Source organism: Amphibalanus amphitrite, unplaced genomic scaffold (genome assembly GCF_019059575.1).
Source record: "Amphibalanus amphitrite isolate SeventyFive unplaced genomic scaffold, NRLGWU_Aamphi_draft 000248F_arrow, whole genome shotgun sequence".
NCBI classification, from domain to species: Eukaryota; Metazoa; Arthropoda; class Thecostraca; order Balanomorpha; family Balanidae; genus Amphibalanus; species Amphibalanus amphitrite.
In genome coordinates, this window is record NW_024881743.1 from 468525 (window position 1) to 494218 (window position 25694).

The window sequence follows — 25694 nt, forward strand, 5'->3', positions numbered from 1 at the left end:
GACACAAGGTGTCAAATTGATGCAGCCGAAGGTACTGAAAGTTTGGCGTCGATTCGTCAAGCGGTTTGGAAGTTATTACAGAAAAACGGGAGGGGGGGCTATAAATAGCCCCCCCAGTGGGGCGCGGGTTAACCCTCGCACGACCAGGCCATTTCTCATAACACGAACGACCAGGGGGGGGGGGGTTGTTACGACCCCCCCCCCTGGCGTTTCGAAACGGAAGGTCGTAGAGCTTAGCGGAAAAAACCAACGGATTGCTCTCAACGAGATCTCGCGATTGGTGGTATATTTTTTGGTCCTAGGTCAACATTTGACCTACTTTTGACCGGTCAAAGGTCAAATTTTCGGAAAAATAGACTTTTTTCAACTTTCGGCGGCGATTGCGGCAAAATGGTGGGAGATATCGACTTGAAACCTTCATTATCGTGTTCCTTGATCAATTCTCTATCGTTTGGTATGTATTTCGTTTCCCTAGCTCTAAAAATGGCGCGTTGGGAGCGCCAGAAGTCGGCAAGGTCACAGTCGGCGGCAGAAATTCGAAAAATCAAAATTTAAATTTTTGAAATCTGATTGTATTTTTGGATTTAGGAGGTCCATTTGCTCCCTATAGAAGCTAATATTGCTGCATATTCCCATTAAGGTGACAAGAATTAGCAAAATAGTGGTTCGGGCGCTTTTCAAAAATAGTACCAGACGCTGTTCCTCTTGTGACGTCATAGCTCCGTGACCTGACCTGACCCGGTCAAATTTCTTATACCATATGATAGCCAATACTTGCCCCAACATGCATGGGAAGTTTCATCATGATCCATCAACCGATGTCCGTACCACCGGCAGGAAACCTCGGGCGTTGGCACTCAGTTTGTGAAAATCCGGCCGGAGGCTGTACCTCTTATGACGTCATAACTCCGTGACCTGACATGACCCGATCAATTTTTTTCGGCAAAAGATGCGCAAAGGTTGCCCCAGAGGGTATTGAAAATTTCAGCCCGCTACGACAAGCCGTTTAGCGTGCACTTCGAAAAAACCTCAGGGGGAGGGTTGATACAACCCCCCCTAGGCGTTCTAGGGTTAATCTCAAATTTATCAATCTCTCCTCTCCTTCTATTCTTGCATATCCTACCGAGCGCCCGCTCTGGTCACCAGGTGCCGCTGTTGATGGACCCTATTGCAGCGACAGGTTGAGCCAGTGATCGTCAGCCCGAGACGGGAGCCATATTTATGGAGAGCAGACAATTAAGTGTCCAGTTCCACTGTCTACCGTCTGGCCCGACCAGGCCGATGTTTATACTGGATTTCCGGCTGATGAGATGACCATCAATAGCACCAGAGATAATCGTGACATTTAACAGCGCCAATTTACTACGGCTGACGTCTATCTGTGTTCGAGAGAACTCAATCTGTGGCCGGCCAGCCTAACGGCTTTTACGACCCACACCAGATATTTGTCGAGGAGAAGGCATCGAGTATCGAATTAGTTCGCTGCCACGAAAGTCTGGTGCTGGATGAGATCGCAAGGAGTGATGGGCGTAAGAAATGGCGACAGGCGACCTGACATCTTTTGATAGCACAATTCAACTCCATGCTGTTATAATGAAAACTTCGTCCCAACTTCTAACATTGTCCTTGTATTATTCAAGTGGACACGATAAAGCATAATTGAACAAGCTATATGTTTTCACACAGTGGAGTCAGCGCTATTTTCGTCGTCTTTTTTAGGGTATTGTGATCAATGTTTTACAGCTGTAGGCTGAAGCTCCTATCCTGCGCTCATATAATTCTTCGCAAAACGTTCTAAAAACACTTTTCAGTGTATAGACCTTCACTCTATGGAATTAAAAAGAAACAGAAAAACAGTTACTTTTTATATATTTTCAGAATTAACCCGTTCGTTTGGTACGACTTCCGCGAGTTAAGCGGTAGGTTTTGCAGTTCTACATTTCCGGTTCTATCTCAGAAACTAATCGATCTACAATGAAGCCATTTTACACGATCATGGCCGGCATGTGAACCAACAAGTCGATCGCATCTTCAACACTTAAAAGCTTAAAACGACGAAGAGATAGCCTGAAGTACACTAAATTTTCTAGGTGCAAAACCTACCGCTAAAACCCGCGAGACCTGTACTTCTCTGTTAATATAGTTTGCCTATTTCGAATTCAAATAAGACGCTTAAGGCCTGGCTACACTATGCGTTTTCTGCGTACGTTTTTTGCGTGTTTGCTGGTTTTGCGTAATATCGTTTTAGAAAAAAAGGTTATTATTAATCAAACTTCTTTAATATTTATATAAAAGTTAATAAAACGTTTATGTTAATTAAAAGTATATATGAAAAACATATAACAAAAACGTAATGTCGTTTCTTTCTAGAACGATATTCTGCAAATCACGCAAACTCGCAAAAAACGCACGCAGAAAACGCATAGTGTAGCTAGGCCTTTAGGCATAAGTGATGAAAATGATACGTGCAGCGTGAATCACGAAACAGGTTGTGTTGATAGTCAAAATAGGTCAGCTTTGTCACTGTCTTGAGTGCGGTTTACGATATTATTGAGCATGTTTTTCTGGTGGGTGGACTTTCCGTGACGCCTTTCGTGTATTGCGTGTTACTGTTATTTTGGTAGGCGAATTGGTGATTTCAGTTTGTTCGACTGTTGACGCTGTTAGCGACACCGTAATTTAGTCACTGGAATTGTTCGAATTGGGCTATTTCCAAAAGAGTTAGATGTCACAATCAAGTTTAAAGTTCTAAATTGCTGCCAGAAGTTAAGTTTGATTGGCACAACATGCGGGTATAGACAGCCAGGAGATGGCGGATGTTCTTAAATTCTTTTCATATTTTGAGTTAAATGTTCGGCATCGTCTAAAAGCCTTTCTCATTCTTAATTATCATTTAATACAGACATCTATTATTTTAAATGCTTCCTTCAACTAAGCACTGAGGAGAAAAGCTTGAGGATGGGCTACTGGCGTGACCTACAATCTACATAGGTACTCGGGGCCCGCCCCAAGTGACATGGTCGTTCGCCTCTTATTACTGCATCGAAGAGCCCAATAGCTAAACGATAACCCAGCGGCACACCTAGGCAGCTGCTGACATATGACTGCCACTTACATGGCCCAATGCAAGTGTCAATCGGCATCGAGAGAATTGTGCGACAGGATTGACGAGACCGTTATACTGAAGTGTCTGCAGCACTGTGAAGTATATGTAATCAAACAACGTCGATGAATATCACCAATCACTCATCACTGCCCGTAGATAGAAGCTAGCCCCATTGCCTCCCACAGGCTAACACATGGCTCCTTTGTTCCCAGATTTTTCTTGAAGTTCTTCCTGAAATGCAATCAAAACTGTCTCAAGAACGCCGGCAACCCACGGGACATGCGCCGGTTCCAGGTAAGATTACTACATAGGCTGCCGTTCAATTCTTTTGCTTTTTTTGGCTTTTGCTGATGGTTATTTTCAACAGATGCTATCAGACTGGATTCCACCCACCACTCAGCTGTGATTGTGACGCGGTGTGAGTCGATGACCACTTGTGGCCGATACTGTACCTGACTGCGTCCCCCGAGCCCTCGGCCGCCTCTGACCGGGCCCGGGCCCGCCCCACGAGACATGGAGGGCGGCTCAGCCGCCTGACACGTAAATAAACACTTCAGATCGGAAATTAAACACGCCAAAATGACGAGCAGTTAGCAATGCTGTCAAATAGTTGCTGCAGCCCAAACCATAACACTGGGCTCGACGATGGCGCTGACGGCCGCTGGGCTCAGTTTCACATCTCATTTACCAGATCTCTGAAAAAGTTAATGTTCTTAAAACAGAGCGAAGGGCGACGGACGGGTGTCCAAGCCGCCTGTTTCCGTTAGCTCGGAAGGCCATCGCCAGATGCCCTGCTGAGGACAGCTGACCCTGTGACAAAACTGACACACAAAAAGTGAGGTCGGTCGGTGACTTATGTTGTATGCAAATCTCATAACTGTAAGGTTCTCTTGTTGAGCAATGCTCATTACTTATGTTCTTATTTATTTATTTTTACTCCTTTTCACAAACCCTCAATTTGCATAAGCGACATTATAAACCCTCAAAATTCATAACAACATGCTGTTACGGCCGACGTATCTATCAAAGGCATGACTTTGTTTATTTATTATTTCCAAATGTGCGTTGTGCCCGGAGATATAAATACACGCGACCTTCCTCTGTGCGCGGCAGGTGGTGATCGGCCCCACGGTGGACGTGTCAGGACCTCTGCTCGCCGTCTCCGACAACATGTTCGTGCACAACAACAGCAAGCACGGTCGCCGGGCCAAGCGGATGGACCCCACCGACGGTGAGTTCCCCCCTCCAATTCTGCTGAACAGGGCAGCTGGGGTCAGAAACTTAAGAGTGTCTGCCCCCAGTTGGCTCGCGGTAGCACGCGAAGGAATGCGCTGCCATTCTCCTGTGAATGACATCACTAATGGAGGGCCATACATCAGTAATGGTGGTCATATTAGTTTCATGAGCCGTGGTCGACTAATTAGTGAACGGAAGCCGTTAAACATTACAAGTGTTGACATTTCGCAACTTGTGCGAAGATGGATCGATGTTATTCTTAGCAGCTGTTAGCGTGTTAGCACTATCATTAAAGCAACAATCCATTGCGGTGGGTCGGCATTCACCGGGCGGTGTTCCGCCGAACGGTGCCGGCCGCCGCGGCGCCGGGTCCGTAAAAACGGCTCATGGCCGGCACGCTGTCCCTGGAGGGGGTGATTTATCCACTCATTTGGCCGCGGCGAGAGGCCGACAGCTGAGACACCAAACGTCACCCCGCGACACCCCGCTCCGGCGCCACTTCCGCTCGCACGCGGGTCACACGGTGGGACAGGGGAGCGGGTACAGCCCCCCCCCCCCGGGGGCACGGCCCGGCGCCGCACCATCCCCAACTCCCAGCGGTAGCTCACATTCAAATATTTTACAGTCACATCACAGTTATTCAAAACCTAGTGTGTGAAGTGTCTGAAAAGGTGATGAAAGCTCAAAGGTCTGATGGCTCTGGGGCTTGTGCTTAGATTAATTAATTAACAGTGAGGAAATAATGATGAATAATGATGAAAATGTGGCATTTATAAAAGCTATTTATATGCATATACTTTGTAATATATTTAGACAAAATATTTTTTAGCATCATGAATTTGTTTGTGGGACGTGCTAAAAAGCTTTGGAGCTTCGTTTTACTGCCATGTTGGGTTTTCTGCCCATTTAGTTGGAGTATCGTTTTGTAATTTCATCAACTCTGTTATTTCTGTCGTCAAACTTTCCTAGCTCAGCCATGTTATCCAAGATAACATCTGGGAGCTGCATCAGCTTGTAGAAGTTTCATACCGTAGGCCATAGTGGTCGGTCTGCGTCACCTTGATGAAGCGTTTTCATCAGGCAGTTACTCCAGCGATATGGGGCTGGAGAAATTGCTCACTTCTACATACAGATCGGCCATCCACCCCGCGGTCAGTCTGTAGACCGGCCCTGCCGCACCCCCTGTTCTTGTGTTATGGCCGAGCTCCGTGGCTCCCGCGTCGGTCGGTGGCCGTCTCCTCCCCTCCCCTCCCTCCCGTCGGCGGAGGCGATCGAAGGCGCGGCGGTCCCAGAGGGCGTGGTGGGCTCTGGTCCCCGGGGCCGCCGCCGCCGCCCCAGGGACCGGCCAGCGGCGTGCTCATTGGCTGGCAGGCCCCAACGGCGCGCTCCCATTGTCTCCATTGGCCTGCCAATAAACACACTTGGGTGCCGACGGCGAATCGAAGAGGGAGCTGTCTGGGGTGCTGGCTGCGCCGGCCGTCTCCGGTGCTGCGATTGGACGGGCGCTCACGGCGGTAGCTTAGTGCGAGATCCTGTTGTCTCTTTATGGGGACCAATACGCAGAATATGTAGATTAGGAAATGAGACAAAGCGTTCTTGCTTTCTTTTACGCATCACTCCTTTATAAAAGTTAGCAGATTTTTTTAAGTGAGATGGATAGTTGGATACGTATCTTCATGACAAGGTAATCGCAAGGATTCCCAACTTGACCTGCCTTTATAACTTTTGACAAGTTAAACGGCACTCTTTGTTCCGCGCGGTTTTAACCTTTATGGATTGATAACGATGCTCATTGGTATTCATCTTCATATTCAATCTCTGAGCTTTTTACGTAGATGAGATCTTATTTCCTTAAGTGTTTTCCGAATAAAATGGAAACATACGCTACAGCACAGAGCAGGATTACATCCTACTTATCTTTGTCCTGGTTCTGTTTTTTTTTTCTCGAGCAATGACCTGAAAGGCAAACTGAATCTACCTTCAAAATTAATAACCCTCAATAAAATAGCATGTAAGCAGCGTCGGTTACAGTCAATGCTCAACGCGTTACTCTGCTTTATTATGTCGGCAGTCTTCATGCGTGTCCTTGCCGTTGACTCTTGAGACCTCCTCCATGCACTCTGTATCGTCCAAGAGGCCGACGCAGTCTGCCGCCACCTGACGGCCGTGTATGGTACCGCAGGTTTCCTGTCTCCCCCGGCGACGCCCTGTATAAAGGCCATCAGCCCCAGCGAGGGCTGGACCACCGGCGGCTCCACCGTCATCATCATCGGCGACAACTTCTTCGACGGTCTCCAGATCGTCTTCGGCACCATGCTCGTCTGGAGCGAGGTAAGTGGAATCGAATTCTGATGACGTTAAGTGCTTCTCGTAAAGGGCCTATTGCATTTGCTAATGCTTAGGTACTGCTATAAGCTTTACATGAATGGGATATTTACAATTTTTGAATTTTTCCATCGCTTATTTATTTCCAGCTCATTGAGGTCTTTTCCGACCTCAAAATTTTGAAGATATGATCTTTGACTTATGATCTTGCCGACCCCGCTGACCTGCTGGCCCCTCTGCCCCAGGGCGTATTTTAAGGGATTTTCACTGGGTCGGCAATCACATTTAGGGGCGGCATTTTGCACTCATAGGGGCGGCACTTGGCATCTGAGGGGGGCGCCATACCTACTGATATTTAATGACAAAAAAGACACGTTCGACGGTTCTTTTATAACTCTTTCTAAGTAATGATTTCAGATTCAACCTACCTATGTAAGCTCAGTGGTATTACGTCTATTTTTCCTGGATATACATAGTATTTCTCTTGTCATAATGCGACAAATGAACTCTAATTTGACTTTACAAAAATTAATTTAGAAATTTTACCTGAGGTCAAGTTCATGACCTCACCATAAATAAAACATGTTGCATACCAGTCAATCCGTATCGTCAAGCTTAAAACATTCACGGTGTTTTATGGCTCTAGAACAGTGGTCGGCAGGTCGCACGAGTGGTGCCCACTTTATGGGCGCTGGACGGGGCCATTACCCTCACTTGTCATACCCCATTGCAAGCCCCATTGCTTACCTACACAGCAAGGGTCGCTGATATTCGGCCATATCCTTTGACGCCTCTATTTTTCTGCATCTAAATAAAATGCAACACAATTAACTCTCTTTTTATGGAGAGGGAGAGCGGGTGGAGTAAGGATGAAGTCCTACATTTTTTATTCATTAGTTACTCGCGTAATGAACAGCGTATTGTAATGTAACGATACGTTCATCCCCCCCCCCCCCCCCCAAGTTAATGAATGGTATACCTACCTACTCAAATATTTTCGTGACCCCAGTGACATTTTCATTGAGTTTTTGAAATGGTAACTTTCTCTCCGGATCGGCCGGCGGACAAAACGCAAGCAAAGACAATGCGGGGAGTCCGGTGCTCTACCAACTGAGCTACGGAACAGGTAAATGCTCACCATAGATACACCGACTGAACGATCCCTTTATAACTTCAGCGATTGATAAGACAAACAGTGTGTAACTGTATATAGAAAATGTAAGTCTCGAAATTGCTATGTCTTTGATAAAAGGTAAGGACAATTTTGCGACCCTTCCATTAGGTATAAGGAAATGGGAGAAAATCAGGGCATGCATGCCTCTCTTTATAGGTAGACAAATGTCAAAGTTAACGAATTTAAACATCTTAAAACAATTAAAAATGACACACTTAATCGGAAAATTGCCACCCACGACCCCTCGTTATGTCCTTGAGGTCATGTCAGGTCATGGAAGGCCTCCAACATTTTTTTCAATAACTTCTGATAGAGACATGCGACATGCCTGAGCGATGAAAACACCTTAGAGGATTTCAGTTTGACGATACAAATCGACTGATATGCAACGTGACCTTTACCAGTCAGGTCATGACCTGGACCTGAGCTCAAATTTCCCAAATGACATTTGAATGTCAAATTATAGTTCATTCGACGCATCTCGACGAGAGGAGCACAGTACTGAAAAAACAATGTCATAACTTTCGTGAGTCAATAATTATTACAGTAAAAAGGTTCTTCATTAAAACAGCTCAGTAGAGGGGCGGAGGGGGGCCCACTGTCCACTCCAACCCTCCCCGGCCCGGCACGGGTTAAACTAGTTGTGCTCTGGAGGTTAAGCCGTTGATGTTAGGTCAAGTCTGAGCCCTGATGACTTTATAGGAACGTTGAAGAGCAATCGAATGCGCTTTTTTCGCGTTGCTGTAGTTCTATTCTTCCCCGAGTTATGCGCCAGTTTGTCAATAAATGTTGAAACAGACAACATTTCACCCACATTTCACCTTTAATGACCTCTGGTCACCTGATATTTGACATTTGACTTGACCTAACCAAAGTACGGTTAACCAACTAACCCAAGTAGTTTTTGACACTCTTTCGAGTAGTTTAGCGACACGCTTACCGCGTGTCGCTACGTGGCCCAGTAGCCAAGTTATATAGGGGTCGGGAGGGGGGTTCAAACCTCAGCCCGGCGCCGGTTAACCCGCGCCCCGCTGGGCTATTCAGCCATACGCGCCCTGCTGGGGGGGGGGGACAGATTCTGCCCCCCCCCCTGTCTAACTTCCGAACCGATGGTCGTATAAAGACGGGGAAAACGGCAATCGAAAGCTCTCAACAAGGCGGATCTTAAGAGGCCAAATTTTTTTGCTTAAGTAGGTCAGAGGTCAGGTCAAGGTCAGGTCAAGGGTACAAAATACAAGTTCCTACAGTATCGGCCTTGCACCGTAGTTGCCGAAGAATGGACTGAGACTGATTGCCCAAAACGTATTCTTAGACTACCAAGACAATATTCGTTGCATACAATGTCATTCAAAGGTCAAGGTCAAGGTCAGGTCAGGTCAGGTCAGGTCACCAAAAACAAAATATAGTAAAGGGCATGTGCGACACATGTTTTATGGGTCATTTTACTCATAGAATTCAATAGGCACACTCAATAAGTGATATGGACCACCTCTGGATGAATTTCAGGTCGAGGTCAGGTCAAGGTCAGGTCAAGTGAGGTCAAATTTTGAAGTTGGTTATTAAGGCCTAAAAAGGTGTCTATCTGATGCAGTTTTCACGGCGAATCGAATGGTGCTATTTTTGTTTCCGTACGAGGTCTAGAACTTAAAAAAAAAAATTGTGTGTCGTGACGTCATAAAATTTTGAATAACTCCCACATTTTTGAACCGATTCTTCTAAAAATTGGTATGTAGGTGCACATAGACCACTTCCTTGACATATATTCCGGTTTTTTCGATACACTCAAAATTTTGGATTTTATAAATATTTTCCCAAAAAAGTCAGTTTTTTGAAAAAAGTCAGTTTTTTGAAAAAAGTTGGGCCAAAATCCAAAATTTTCAAAAAACCGAGATAGTCATTTGATAGACAAAGTGGAATCACGCATAACCTTTTTTGTTACGTCTTGATTTCTTTAAAAATGAAGATGTTAGCGGCGTTTGAAATTTTGCCGTTTTTGAGGCGAAAATGGCGAACATGACGTCACTTAAACGTCAATTTCTCAAAAATTTTCCGACAGATTTCGCTCAAATTTTCAGGGAACGTGTCAAATTGATGTATGATAAGGTACCGAAAGTTTGACGTCACTGGCGTGACGCGTTTAGAAGTTATTGGCGAAAAACGGGAGGGGGGCAGATTCTGCCCCCCCCCCAGCGGGGCGCGGGTTTTAAGGGAAGGCACTATCATTTTGGAGGCGCTGCAGATATGCTAAGGGACGACAGCATCATTTTGAGGCGCGCCACCAACTTTTTTAGGGCAATTAAACCACTTTGAGGGGCACCACCGACACTGTGAGAAGCGCAATTATCTCTTTGAGCGTCGGGGGTGGCACCATTACATTGAAGGGCGCCATGTGCGCAGTGATCTGGGGCAAAATGACAATGAGGAGCGCCTCCGATACTTAACCCGCGTCCCGTAGGGCTATCGACGGACCCTACCACCCGTAGGGGAGGGGCCGTTTCGCCCCCCCCCCTAAGATCTCGGAAATTTACCGGCCGATTTTCAAAATTCAAACGGTGTTCGATAGCCCCACCGGGGAACTACCTTGTGACCAAATTTCATTGACCTAGGTCAAACCGATGACGTCACAGGTCAGGTCAAAGGTCGGATTTTCACCGTTCACAGGCATTTCAAGAAATGTGTTGTGAAATCGAGTAAATTGGTAATTTATTGAAAACCATCGATAGTACATTGTTCGTCAAACACATACTTTACTATCTGAGGTCACTGATACCAGGTCAGGTCACAGCGGGGTCAGGTCACCGGGGGTCACAATATGAAAGTGTCTTGTGATACATGTTTTATATGGTCCATTTTACATGACAAATGTGATTATGTGGGTTAGGCAGCCTTTGGGGTCAGCCTGGGTCATAATTTGGTGAAGGTCAGGTCAAGGTCAGGTCAAATTAGGTCAAATTTCAAAGTTGATATTTTTGCATAAAATGGGTATCGATTCGATGCAGCTCGTCAGGGGGAGTCTAATGGTGGTCTTTGTTTTGCTCTGCGCGGTCTAGAATTGCCCAAAATTGAGTTTGAAAATTTGACGTCATCATTTTTGAAGTTTTTTTTTCGCTATAACTTGCCCAAAAAAGGAGGCATCGATCTGAAATTTGGTATGTAGATATAAGACGATAGGTACTATCACATTTATTCCGGTTTTCCCGAAACTTAAGACTTTTTGGATTTTTTGGCTAATATATCCAAAAAAAGTTTTTTTGATTTTTGGGGTCAAAACTCAAAAATCTCAAAAATCCGAGACAGCAGTTTTGTAGCCCTATCAATTCTACACCCTTTATGTTCTGATCATTTTTCTGTATCTTCAAAGCTGTAGGCCTGACAGGTCTTTTCGCAAAGGTCTTTTTTCGGTCGAAAATGACAGAACATGACGTCATTCTTACGTCATTTGTGGCCAACCTATCATAGCCTCTGGAAATTCTTTTGGTTACAATGTGTAAAATTGATGCTCGGAGGAGTCCTGAAAGTTTGGTGGCGATATCTCCAGCCGTTTAGGAGATATCGACGAAAAAGGACAGGGAGGGGCCGTTTCGGCCCCCCCCCCCTACGGGGCGCGGAGAAGAGACGCCAACATTACTCGGGGGGGGGGGCAACATCACTTTTATTTTGAGGACGCCACCCCATTGTAAGGGGCGGCACTCTAACTTTAAGGACCACCGCGGATACTTAAGGGGCGGCTCCATCATATGGAGGGGCGCTACAGATCGTTAATGGGCGGCAATAGGTATGATATTTAGGGACTCCGATACTTCAAAGGGCGCCACCGTTTGTTTGAGGGTGACATCATCACTTTGAGGGGCACCACCGATACTGTTCGGGGCGCCACCGACACTATAAGGGGCGCCACCGACACTGCCAGGAGCACAGTCATCACTTTGACCGGCGCTTCTATGACATTTAAGGGCGCCGTGAGCACATGGGGGGGGGGGGGCGCACCATAACGTTGAGGGGCGTTACGGAAGGTTTGAGGGGCGGCAACATGACATTGAGGAGCGCCTCCGACACTGAGGGACACCAGCATTTCTTTGAGAGGCGGCACCTTGACTTTTGAGGAGACACCACCGACACTGTAAGGGGCGGCACCATCACTTTGAGGGGCGCCACGGATGGTTTGAGAAGCGGCACCATTATGTATATGGAGGGACGTTACAGAAAGTTAGAGGGCGGCAACATTGTATTGATGAGTTCCTCCAAAACTTTGAAGGGCGCCACTGACACTGTAGGGTGCGGCACCAGCACTTTTAGGGGCGGCAGCATCATTTTTAAGGCCGCCACCGACTCGTTGACAGGAGACACCATCACATTTAGGGGCGTCACTGGCACTTTGAGGGAGGCACCAGCACATTTAGGGGCGCCACCGATGCTGAAAGGGGCGGCATCATCTTCTTGAGGGGCGGCATCATCTGCTTGAGGGGCAGCTCCATCACAATGAGGGGCTATGTGGATACCTAGAGGGGCGGCACCATTATATTTGTGGGTTCCTCTGACACTCCGAAGAGCGTCACTGACACTATGAGGGGCGGCACTAACACTTTAAGGGGCGGCAGCATCATTTTGAGGGGCGCCACCGACTCGTTGGCGGGCAGCACCATCACATTCAGGGGCGGCATCATCTTCTTGAGGGGCGGCATCGTCTGCTTGAGGAGCGGCTCCATCACAATGAGGGGCTATGTGGATTGTGGATACCTAGAGGGGCGGCACCATTATATTGGTGGGTTCCTCCGACACTTCGAAGGGCGTCACTGACACTATAAGGGGCGGCGCCAACACTTTAAGGGGCGGCAGCATCATTTTGAGGGGCGCCACCGACTCGTTGGCGGGCAGCACCATCACATTCAGGGGCGCCACCGGCACTTTGAGGGCGGCACCATCACATTGAGGGGCGCCACCGATACTGAAAGGGGCGGCATCATCTTCTTGAGGGGCGGTGTCATCACATTGCGGGGCTCCACAGATGCTTAGAAGGGCGGCACCATTAGATACATTGAGTGGGGCTACTAACAGATTTAGGGGCTGCACTGTCACATTGAGTTGCGGGATCATCACTTTCTATAGACGGCTGCTTCACTTTAAGAGGCGGCATTATCATTTCGGAGGGCAGCAGCCTCACTATGAATGACGGCACCTAGCCTGCATGTGCGTGCTGCATCCTAGAGGGGGCGGCAACTGGGTCGGCAAACGGCTGTCACTGGGTCGGCATTCTCCGTGACTGGGTCGGCAATTGCCGACCCAGTTAACATGTTAAAATACGCCCTGCTCTGCCCTGACCCCGGTGACCTGGCCACGATGCCTTGACCTTGTTGACCTGACTCCGCTGCCCTGACCTCGTAACCTAACCCCACTGACCTGCCCCGCTGACCTAACCCCACTGACACCCTGACCCCTCTGCCCTAACCCAGCTGACCTGACCCCACTGACCTGACCCCGGTGACCTGCCCCTCTGCCCTGACCCCGGTGATCTGACCCCACTGACCTCGCCGGCAGCTGATCACCTCTCACGCCATTCGGGTCCAGACGCCGCCGCGGCACATCCCCGGCGTGGTCGAGGTGACACTGAGCTACAAATCAAAACAGTTCTGCAGGGGCGCGCCCGGACGGTTCGTCTACGTCTGTAAGTCACCTGATCACCACAGCTCACTACGCCCTCAAAAGTGTACATCTAGCTACCAAAACTGCTAAATTATCACAGTTTATAAGGTGTAACACTACTTATAGACCTCTGCATAGCATACACACCCGCAGGTCTATGCTCTGTCTCTTGAGTGCCACCACTTAGTTTGTTCTGTTCCGTGACAGTTGATGGCCATCTTAGGCCATCCTATGCTGTATCATCACTGCCCGGCCCATCCCGTGTTGTAACGCCGCTGCCCAGCCCGTTCCGTGTTGTAACGCCGGCAGAGAGCCGCTGTTCAGTGTTCAGTCCACTTCGTTCCGTGACGCCGCCGCTCAGCCCACTCCGTTCCGTGACACCGCCGCTCAGCCCACTCCGTTCCGTAGCGCTGCTCTTCAGCCAATCCCATTCTGTGACACCTCCTCCGTTTTTCTTGCAGCTCTGACGGAGCCGACCATCGACTACGGCTTCCAGCGGCTGCAGAAGCTGGTGCCGCGTCACCCCGGCGATCCGGAGCGGCTGCCCAAGGAGATCATACTGAAGCGAGCTGCTGACCTGGCCGAGGCGCTATACAGGTAACGGTCACAGCCACGGGGTGGACGGGAGAGCCACAGAGGGCGCCACCGGGGCCTCACAGGGCGCCACAGGGACCTCTCTAGGTGGCGCCACTGAGACCTCACAAAGTGCCTCTGTGGGTACTTACATGCCTCTGTAGGTGGCGCCACCTCTGCTTTTGCTGATGGTGGGAGCCAGTGTGACGCTTTTGTGTAGATTACATATCTACTTCTCAACGACATCCGGAGACTTTTAGGTGCTAATGGATCGGTTCATCAACGTCCTGTAGCTTTGAGTCAACGCAAGGTTCACCACTCCGATCTCGTCCATGGGGTGCCACCTTGATGGTCCTCTTACCCCGCATAGCTATCCCACCCCTAACCCACCGACTGACCCCCTCCCCCTTTACGTTCCAGTATGCCTCGGAACAATCAGCTGTCGCTGCCGGCGCCGCGCTCCCCGGCCATGAACCAGCCGTCGCCCATGTCCGGGTTCAACTCGTACGCCGGGCAGCTGGCCGTCAGCGTACAGGCGGACGCCGCCAACGGACAGTGGTCCGAAGGTGGGTCCATCTCCGGCACCCCGCACCCAGAGGGGTGCATACGGCAACTGTGGCACCCTGGCTTTGAAGGGTGCATACTCGGTGACAACCGTGGCACCCTGGTCAGCAGAGGGGTGCCCTTGCTGGATTAAAAAGTTATCGCTTTTACATCTTATGTATCCGTACTCAGAAGTCAGAAGAGTACAACCGTTGACCAAAATGTTACGAGTACTACTAAATACTTCCAAGGACTCCTGCATAGTGTAGTAGGTACATTCGATGACCCCTGCAGCCTGCTCCACCCCGTCCCCACAGGAGTACGATCACTGATCAGTACTGTACCCCGTTCACAGAGGAGTACGATCACTGACCACTGACCAGTGCTGTACCTCGTTCACAGAGGAGTACGCTCGTGGCCAGAGCAGCAGTGCCTCCCCGCGCGGCTACTCGGGCACGCCCACACCCAACACCAACACCCACGCCTCCTATATGAACGGCTACGGCTCGGCGGCGGCGCAGTTCTCCAACATGGGTACGTCAGGTCAGCTCACTGGGAGAGGACGGGTGGAAAGGGCAGGGCAGACTGAGCAGGGTGGGCGGGCACAGGTCAGGTCAGGGTGGGTTGGGCGGGGATGAGTGCAAACCGCGCGCAGTTAACGCAGGCTAGTTCAGGTCAAATTGAGGGAGTTGGTTACTCGTGTTTACGATTTATCGATTACTTCAGTGCTGCTAGGGCATCACCTCACAGTGAAGACTTTTGTTGAATGAATGAAGCCATGGTCGTCTGTAAGCGGCTGGTGCTGATAGTAACTGTCAGTGTTCACGTTTTCTTACGTGTTACGCTGACGTAATGCCATCTCCTTCACAGGCATGGGAGGTATCATGTCCTCTCCGTTCGCGACGATGAACGCGTTCGCGCTGTCGGCGGCCGGCGGTGCGCAGCCATACGCCTCATTGGCGTCCAAATGATACTAGTGCCGAGTGAGTGCGGCGGCAGCGGCGGCGGCGGCGGACTGTGGATGGGCCGCCGACCAGTGCTGCGGCGCGCACCGGGCCGGAGACTGCGACGGCGCACAAGACGATATCGGGCGCGGCGTGCCGGCCGACCCCGGGCCGGCCCAGAGCGATAGGACACTTTGAGCTTTAGTATGTTTCCTATTTCTTGTTCGTGATATTGAGTGAATATGCCTTGCTTGTGGACAAAGTTCGTCTCGTATAAGCCAAACACACGTGGGCTCTCGAGATGTTCGAATCTCGTGGGATATCCATACTTTGTACCGTTGATATTTTGTGATGATTGTTTATCGTTCCGGCGCTGAGCCGTTCGGTGCGATTGGCCGGCGCTGCTGGCACGGTTTAGTTATTTCCTTTTCACCAGCGGCGGACAGAAGCCAGGAGGTCACAGGTGCGGTGCCGTCGCGCAGGCGGCCGGTGCAAACATATCATATCTGCCGCTGGAACGGAGCGCCGGCCACGGGGGCGAGAAACATGTGCCATACTACGTCAGTTATAATCTAGTCACTCTCCCTGCGCTTTTGTCCGGGCTGCCTGAGTTGTGTGTTTGAACTCTTGGATGTTGTACCTTATACTGTAGGCAGGGCAGACACCAACCATCGCCGCGATATACATTTCATATATGCGTGTGGTGTACGATGTAAATAATATACGTGCAATACGACATGCCCTCTCTAAGTGTTGTGTCATATAAAAAGAAGCAAGAATCGTCTACTCGACCCGATACTTAGTTGCGTGTCATTGTAGTCACGGTTGTAGGTATGCATATTTTGATAATTATGCGCAATTTTATGTTGCTAAATGCCTCTCGCGCTCGCTTTCAGACACATGTGGCCATAAGTAAGCCAGTTTATGATTTCGTATCGTATGCTGGAGATGAAAGTACTTTATTGGTTTCTTTAAGCAATTAACCCGCGCACCGACGGGGGTCTGCGCCAACTTAGTTCCGACGGGGGGGGGGCGGATAACCGCCCCCCCCCCTGAGATCTCGAGAACGAAGCAAGATAGCGACAAGCGGTAAACGGCATCGGATACGCACGGTCAAGATCTACAATTTTTACTAAGGTCATTTTCAGGTCAGGTTAAAGATGACGTCACAGGGGTCGAAAAATGCAAAATGGCGGCGCTAGATATGGAGAGAGTTTTTCTCGAATAACTTTCGAATTAGTCAAGATAGGAGCAAACTAAGGGCATCATCGTGATCCTCTCGTCAATCCGCATCGAATGATATATATGTTGACCTCGAAAGGTCAAGGTCAAAGGTTGACCTCAGGTCACGTGACCTCGAGGTCATCATGTATATCATTCGATGCGTCTTGACGAGCTGAACACAATGAGACCATCCACGCGGCTGTATCTTGTTCCTGTACGGAGTTATTGGCCAAAAACCTTTGGTGACCTTTGATGACGTCACATGACCTCACAGCTGCTCAACAGCAAAACAGACCTCAAGGTAGTGAAGGTTGATCGTATATGAAGTCATGTATGGTATATGGGGCCATTCCGACCCGTTTTAGTGGTAAAAATAGGGAGTTGATTTTTCCCCCATTGACTTATAATGGGGAGGTCGCGAAATTGACCTGACCTTAGGTCACCGATATCAAAATTCCGAGATATACAAATTGTAGTTACTAATGACCTTATAACATCCTGCGACTTTCAAAGGCCTCCGACATCTACTGTAGCTCTGGCACGGTGACAAAGTTGCAAAAAAGTGACTTGAGGTTGGGTCATTCAAAGTGACCTGGTGACCTGACCTTAAAAGGTAGGAGGTTCAAACTTGCACACCATGTGTAAAATTGATGAGGGAATAGTCATACCAAATTTCGCGGTGCTACGCGCCGCGGTTTTCCCGCTATCCGCGAAAAACCTCAGGGGGGGGCGGATATCCGCCCCCCCCCCCGTCGGTGCGCGGGTTAAGAAACGGAACCTTCTTAAACCATTAAGCACGGGTGAAACTGAGCCTTTGGCTAGGCCCAAAGTCAAGCCCAGGCCAGCAGTAGCTGATTTTATTCAAACTGACGTGACATAACGTCACTGAAACGTCGATACCTCCCCATCCTCAATTTTATGAGGTGATTTGCATTGAATGCACTTTAATTATATGGCACTGATTAATGCAGGCTTCTATTTATTTCTACTAGTTCTTAAGAACTTAAGTAAAGTAGGTGTTGTAATGCTGTTCACTGGTCACCCCAGAACCGCGCGGCATGATATTGCCTAAAAAGTATAATCTCAAAATCCAGTGTGAATGACTTCGTATTTTATTACAACAAAATATCGACTACTGCGTAAGACACGGACCGGGAAGGCACTTCACCTGGTCCCGAACCGATCACAGAAATGTGACAGTGACTTACATTCGTGAGTTATGTGGTGCTAGCGGGCTCCACGGACTCACTCAGGGCCACGGAAACTCCGCAACACATTACAACATCTCACGACACTTTGATGATGAATATTCTCCCAATGCTCTTTGCTTTCCGGCCAGCGACCACAGCTCCGGTCTACGGACCGGCCAGTGGCCACAGCTCCGGGCGTCTCTGACTGACTGAATGACTGAATGACTGACTGACTGGCAAACTGCCCTCTGACTGACCGCTGAAGACACCCTGGCTCACAGCTCTGCTGCCAACACCGCACCAGCACAACTAGCAGTGAGGGTAGTTGGGACAGGCCGCCGCGCTGACGCCAGCAGGGTACTGACGGGTCAGGGGCACTCCAGCGGGGCTGACGATGGCGCTGTTGGAGCCACAGTCAGGGTAGTTGGGGCAGGCCGCCGCGCTGACGCCAGCAGGGTACTGACGGGTCAGGGGCACTCCAGCGGGGCTGACGATGGCGCTGTTGGAGCCACAGTCAGGGTAGTTGGGGCAGGCCGCCGCGCTGACGCCAGCAGGGTACTGACGGGTCAGGGGCACTCCAGCGGGGCTGACGATGGCGCTGTTGGAGCCACAGTCAGGGTAGTTGGGGCAGGCAGCGGCGCTGACTCCAGCAGGGTACTGACGCACGGACGGCGCCAGGCTGGCCAGCTGGATGGCGGCCAGAGTGTTGGCATCAGTGCCGCAGTACGGGTAGTTCGGGCAAGCGGCAGGGCTGACGCCCTCCGGGTACTCGACCGGCTGAGCCGAGCAGACAGCCACCAGGGCAACCAGCACAGACTGCGAGACAGGGAGGAGCGGTTAGCATAACGAGCACAGACTGCACAGACAGCACCGACTGCGAGACGGAGTAGAACGGTTAGCACAACCACAGACTGTGAGACAGAGAGGAACGGTTAGCGTAACGAGCATAGACTGCACAGACAGCACAGACTGCGAGACGGAGTAGAACGGTTAGCATAACGAGCACAGACTGCACAGACAGCACAGACTGCGAGAGAGAGTAGAACGGTTAGCACAACCACAGACTGCGAGACAGAGTAGAACGGTTAGCGCAACGAGCACAGACTGCAAGGGAACGATTTGCGTAATTAGCACAGACGGTCGCACCGCTTCTGACATACGTTTTTCATTTTCAATAAAACAATTAAAAAGGAAATATTCACCTATCTCTTTATGTTCCACAAAGAAAAACGGTCGCACCTCAGCCTAGCCGCTGATTTAGATTTACATATCTTTTTTGTTAGTCCGTGTTTGAAAAAGACCAAATGTTAAGATTTAAATGCAGATAGCCACTAATTTGACATGCGACACGGCACTGCGCGGAACACTCATTAAACAGATATTTTGATTACTTTGTACCTAATTATGAATGACTTTTTTTCTCGATAATTTAATGATAAAACAAAAACAAAAAGTTTACAACAATGAATAAATGAAAATAAAAAAGAATGACAAATGAGTTACTTATCTTGTACCTACTTCATAACAAATCAGGAAGGAAATAGTCTTTCAAAGAACTGCTGACAGACACTTCACATATTTATGCTACCCTGACTATACCACGATTTGAAAGCACTTCTAATGAAATATGAAACATAACCAGGAAATTGCAAACGAAAAATCGCACAAGGTCACAGCAAAGATCCCGCCAGAACACCCGCATGCCGTTATTGAGAGAGTCGCCTTACCAGAGACAGCATGGTGTCGATGGTATCGAGCTTTTGGGGAGAATGTCGCTCTGGATCCGTCGGCGGCCTTATATAGCGCCGGAGGTCGCCTGTCAATGTCGCTGTAATTAAAATTCCAGGTGCGTCCGCGAGCCGAATGGCGCCAACAGTGGCCTGTTCGACCGGGGGCGGGACGAGCAGACCGGTGCCACGTGCTAATCAACACACCACCCAGAGGCGTGATCAGGGCAACGGAACGGGGGCTTCTCACGGTAATGACTGGCAGAACCGTTACACTCGTTATTTAGACTGGTAAATTAGCACCTTGATTAGCACATAATGTCGGGGGATCATTGAGGTCTGTATTTATGCTGTTATGAATCAATTTGTAAAAAGCAAAACCATTTTTATATCTGATTCGTGATTACGATTCCATTTCCATTAAATTTCTTTCATCCCTTTCCATGGGTTACCATGACAGACGGAAAGCACAGCTAAATGTAACGAAAGAATTTAGAAATTGCATGAAGGTAATGAACACTGAGCACTGTGCAGCAGTACATATGGCATAACCATTCTGCATGGCTTACATCGTGAAAATTAATCTATTTCTTCCAGGGGCGCAGCCAAGGGGGGCACACTGGGCTTAAGCCCCTCCCAAATCTAGCAGGCGCCCTATGTGAAGACGCTATCCAGGGCGCCTTCAGCGCCCTGGATGGCTCCTTCCATGATCATTTCCGGGCGCTGAAGGCGCCTTTCAACACTCTAGTCGCCCTCGACGGTAAGCCATAACGGTACGCCATGCAGCACTGGCGCTTAGGCTTACAATTTTATAGCTTTTTACGGGCTAAGATGCGAAATTGGCGCCCTCCTGAGCCAAAATTGGCGCCCTCACCAATTCAAGCCCCCTTCGAATTTTTTTTCCTGGCTGTGCCCCTGCTTTCTTCTTTTTTTGTGCAGACACGCGTCAGGACGTGAGGCTCCGATATTGGATAATACCTATCTATGCTTTACTGGGACGGGAAGATGACGGCACAGCGGCACCTGATGCGGCAACAATCGGCAATCGGTGTTGGGGCAGCTGTTACTTAAAATCCATGAAATATTCACGCAAAAGTCAGAAAAATAGGTAGATGTTTTAGCGGAAACGTTTTTGCCATTTTTATATGAAATGATTGGATAGTTGTAGCAGTCAGGAGATGCCTCAGCAGGAGCTTGGTAGCTTATTCAATTGAAGTGATAGATAGCCTAATGAAGTAGAAATAGAAACAATATTTAAATATTGCATGGGCAACGAAAAAGGAAGCGTAGCGATATCTAAAAATAGGTATTATGGACTTGGGGTAAACTTGATGGGATAGGTACCTACCTAAGTCCCACACGTAGGTATTTGCCAAGAATTATTACATCAAGTAATTACTGATTATGACAACTGAATATGATTGCAGATCAATCACTGACCATTTTTAGCTACGGCTATTATTGAATTTTAAAAAGGAAACGATTTTGCCAGACCATCGTGGGTAGTTGAATGTTATTGGTGATGCCTGATTGATCGGGACGGCTCTCCGTCGGCCGAGTGTTGCGTGTGTTGACAGTCGGTGCTCCGGGCAGAGTGTTGCGTGTGGGGCATTCCACGTCAAATCGAACAAAAACCGGCTGTTTTGCACCTTACCATCAGCGATTTCATTATAAATTTGTGAGCGAGTTCCTGTGTCGCCCCGGACATTACATTGATGTTTTTTGCACATTCTGACCACAGGTCTTCTAAATATAGGGCATCAAATTTTTACAAAATGTTGCATCTTTATATTTTTGAACGACCATAACTTTGGTTGTACTTGTTTGATTTGAATGAAATAAACCTTACTGTTTAGGTAGTTTCTTAAGCATTTGTTTAGAATGGCATCGACTTAAATATATGACCTTGAAATTTGCTTAACTCTGTTCTGAAGCACAAAAATTGAAATAGCAAAAAACACGCCACCTTCGATTTGGCTCATTTTCATATATTTTATTGCCTACTATATTCTTAACAAGCTGTGAAAAAATTAGAGTGGGCCATTCATAGGTTTTGAAGAAAATGGCACATATGCAAACGTATGTTAGCACACGCAGTGGAGGGGGAAGAGTGAATTTCGCCCCACCCCTCCTGTTTTTCGCCAATATCTCATAATATTGATGCGAAATTACTTATGGCTACCTGTCCAGAATTGAATTGCACATCTCATCGTGCAAGCAATAAGAAAATCGGTTCACAACTGTTCTAGTAATAGCGGTGTAAAGTGAACATCCTGTCGCGCCGCGACTCGGCAGCCGGCGCCGACCGCTACGCGCCGCCTGAATTGTAGACTGTGCCGGGACGGAACGGAACGGTTCCGTCTTTACATCGCGCTCCTTACCGCTGATTCCGTTCGATTCGCGTCAAATTTTGTGAGAAGACTAAGAAATGTACAGGCAATCTTTTGGCGAAAGAATTCTGAAAATAGGTTGGTAAACAATTGAAATATGAACGTGTAAACACAAAATTGTGACTGCTGCGTTTCCCGCGTCGGCCGATCCCGCCTCAGCCGGCGACATGTTACTCTTAGCAGGACTCTAACTGCCATATTTATTATCGGATTAACTAGAAATTCCCCATACATGCTCAAAAATGTATGTTCTTTCGTATAGTGAAGATCAAAAGACGTGAAGATATCGTTGCGTGATAATGTTTTCGTTGAATTTATTTCATGATGCATTTCCACACGGCTCAAAATTCACCGCAAAATACCGTTTGCCTGAGACACTTTTACAATGGAACGTGAATGCTTGACTACGATGACTATGCATTTCCATTCTCGCAGAGTTTGGGATATCACTAATCAGCAATCATTCATTTCAGAAAGTGTACACAAGCAAGCATGTCTTGACTCTGTCTTTCAAGGTCACGCGCGGTTGCGTGATGTTGATGCATGAAAACGGCGTTTGCCGCGAAGGTTATGAATGGCCCACTCCAATTTTTTCACAGATGGTTAGGAACATTGTGACGGACATAATATGTAAAAATTACTCAAATCGAAGGTGGCGTGTTTTTTGCTATTTAAATTTTTCTGTTTTAATTCAAGGTCAAATGCATTTCAAGGTCACTTCAATTTAATTCTATAATTAAAAATCAAAGCCTTATCAATTGCCTACAAGACCCTGTTAATATCATTTTGATACCAGAAAAGGAACCAGAGTTATAAGCATTTAAAAAAATGATGTGTGGCATTTTTGGCTATATTCGATGACCTATATCTCGGCGATACGTTATCAAATTGCGAAAATATTACACGTAACTCAGTTTTGAACCATGCCCAGTCTGCCTACAAATTTTCAGAAAAATCGAAGGGGATGACGGATTTCGGTGTTTGATTTGACGTGGAATGCCCCGTGTGATAACCGAGGGTGCACCGCTACCCGCATCCCTGATAATAGAGTGCTGCCGGCCTCGGCAAGGTCAGGCGAGCAGCGGACCGGGCATCCCGGCCAGACAGGCACGGAGCCGTCCCAAGGCAGTCTGGAGCACCGGCGACAACATACCGCAACTTGAACGCAGCCGGCAGAAGCCATTCATAAAATTAGCACAATTGGTGACGGCGTAATGGTGTTCACTACACTAAATGCAGCAACAATGTATAACCCTTCATCTCTGCTGGATGTATCACTCATTAGGTACCTATAATTGCTTACCATTATCTCGTCGCGAGGTAAAACAGCTGGTTGCCATTTAATGTCCATTGACTTTCCTCTTTGCGCAATGAATATGCAATGAAAATAGGCCAATCATTAGGCAATTTTAATCGATCAGGTTGCGATAGGTAAAATAAGTGGCACATCAATAGGCTGCCGTCCACCGTTGTAGACCCAGGCCTCCCCGTGGCTGGCGGGGCGTGGGCGCTGGCTCAAAATTGTCCGCGCTAGCCAGCAATTGCAAAATGGAACGGCGGAGCCACTCAGTTTCATGTGTTCCATTGTTAAAGTTAAACCATGGTTAAACCATGTTAAACTTTACTTCACGGCATTACGTATATTAACCCTCGCATGTGTGCGGCGTTTGCCAGCTTCTAATGTGTAGGGGGGGGGGTCGGTTGGACCCCCCCCCTTGCCGTTTGGCCCCTGATCGAGCTAGAGCTTCGCGGAAAAAACGAGCGTGTTGCCCGTGACGAGAGGAAGCCGATGATACCCAATTTTAAGGTCCTAGGTCATTGGTTGACCTTCCAGGTCAGGTCAATGACCCAAAGTCGGGAAAATCGGGACCTGTTAGAAAGTCGTAAAGTGTGGCTGCTAAGGGGTTTTTCGGGCTGCTGATCACGAATATCGTCTTAGTTTTGATCACAGATGATGTCTTGAAGCATTTAGACCAGGTCGGGTCAGGTCAGGTCAGGTCAACCAGTAGGCGTCGTGACGGGTATTCGTAGTACGTATCAACCGCCTCTGACAGCTTCGTAACATGTTACGAAGTCACCAAAACTACTTCGTAAATGTTCAAATGGTTGCTAAATTCGAATTCAGCTCCAAAAACTAGCCTAGAAACATGTAAAACTCGAAAAAGTGAACCGAGGTCACCCGAGGTCACCAAAGGTCAATGACCTGACCTGACCTTCAGGTGACCTTGACACACACGGGAGTAACATCAAATCACATGTTTGAACGTTTGAAACCACGAAAAGCCTGCAAACACGCGGCTAGTGCGAGCCGACATACGCGAAATCGCGATTCCGGCCAAACATGGTCTCGGAAAAGAGGTCACAGGTCAAAGGTCATTTGGGTCAGGGTCATGAAATTTTCAGGGTAGGTGTAAAATCGATCAATGCGAGGGTACTGAAAGTTTCGTCGCGATTGGCCGCTTTTTACGCGATTTATTCGCGAAAAACCATGGGGGGGGGGTCCATCCGACCCCCCCCCCCCCCCTACACATGCGAGGGTTAATCAGCTCTCCTGCTTTTAAGAAATCAGCAATGCAATCATCATTAAAAAAAAGGATCTGAAAAATCTAAGATTGTGAAATTTTGACTATAATGCGTATAACTCAGCCATTTTGAAGATTTTGGAATGAAGCTTTCTTGAATAGTTCATCGGTGGGTGTACCTACTATCACATATGCTCCGGTTTTCTCGAAAAGTAAAAAAAGGGAAAAATCATTTTTGTAATTGTATTTGCATATTTTCCTAAATTTTCAAAATTTGAAGCATCCGAGATACCAGTTTGATCGCCATGTGAATTATCAGTCCTCTCATGCAAAGAAATCGGGTTTAGGTAACTTAAAAACTGAGCTTTTGAGAGCGATTACCGTAGTTAGATGTTTTGCATCAAAATCGGCCGACATGACGTCACTCTGACGTCATTTTGGGTCGACCTATGGTAGCTAGAAAGTTGTACATTGAACACAACGTGTCAAACTGATGCCGCGGAAGGTACTGCAAGTTTCACGTTGATACATCAAGCTGTTTAGAAGATAATGCAGAAAAACGGGAGGGGGCTCTGCAGCCCCCCCCCCCCGCAGTCATGCGCGGGTTAATTTAAAAAAGGTAACTAATCTCAATCAAAGAAGAGCAGCTGTCATTGCTAAGCGAATGAGGTAAGTATTAACATGAACATGAAGCACCATCTATTTCAGGCATATTTCGCTATTGTTAGCATTTGCAGCTACCATCTCATTGAGCATGTCCGGTAGCTTGAGCGTGTCCCGAAGCTCAGTTGGTAGAGCGCTGGACTCCCGGTAGTGAAACCCCGGGTTCGAGGCGCTCGATGTTTGAGACTCATGGCCCTGGGGGATGGTCTGCGGTTGGTGGGAGCAGCCGCAGTCAGTTGAAGTCAGTTGAGTGGGACATGCCGTGTTCGGCTTTGTAGGGCACGTTGAGCTTCGGCATCTAAATTCTCCCGTTACCCGGAATTGCGCGATTGGACGGTAGGGGGTCGCAGTGTACGCAACAAGCTCTGCTTAGCGTAAACTCCGGCTCTGTCAATCCATCCATTCAAACATTCGAGCAAAATTTATTTAAAAAACAA

At 48.2% G+C, this 25694-nt stretch overlaps 2 protein-coding genes across 5 annotated transcripts in view; one reads left to right on the forward strand and one right to left on the reverse strand.

The window, feature by feature from the left end:
• Positions 1-16279, forward strand: part of LOC122386369 (transcription factor collier-like) — a 49704-nt gene extending 33425 nt beyond the window's left edge. For 2 of the 4 annotated variants that reach the window (XM_043375525.1, XM_043375524.1), the window contains exons 7-14: positions 3319-3400; positions 4220-4337; positions 6525-6673; positions 13377-13503; positions 13943-14078; positions 14475-14620; positions 15000-15131; positions 15468-16279. In XM_043375525.1, coding sequence (XP_043231460.1) covers positions 3319-3400; positions 4220-4337; positions 6525-6673; positions 13377-13503; positions 13943-14078; positions 14475-14620; positions 15000-15131; positions 15468-15568 — 991 coding nt within the window. In that variant the 3' untranslated portion in view covers positions 15569-16279. Of the gene's footprint in view, positions 1-3318; positions 3401-4219; positions 4338-6524; positions 6674-13376; positions 13504-13942; positions 14079-14474; positions 14621-14999; positions 15141-15467 lie in introns of all 4 variants that reach the window. The other 2 variants (XM_043375522.1, XM_043375523.1) reach the window with 1 other exon arrangement.
• A 1582-nt stretch (positions 16280-17861) lies between these two features.
• LOC122386370 lies at positions 17862-19769 on the reverse strand. Its single transcript, XM_043375526.1, has 2 exons — positions 19683-19769; positions 17862-18771 (listed from the first exon to the last, which is right to left on the reverse strand). The coding sequence occupies exons 1-2, from the start codon at positions 19692-19694 to the stop codon at positions 18265-18267; spliced, it is 519 nt and encodes a 172-aa protein (XP_043231461.1). The 5' UTR covers positions 19695-19769; the 3' UTR covers positions 17862-18264.
• Positions 19770-25694: the final 5925 nt, after the last annotated feature.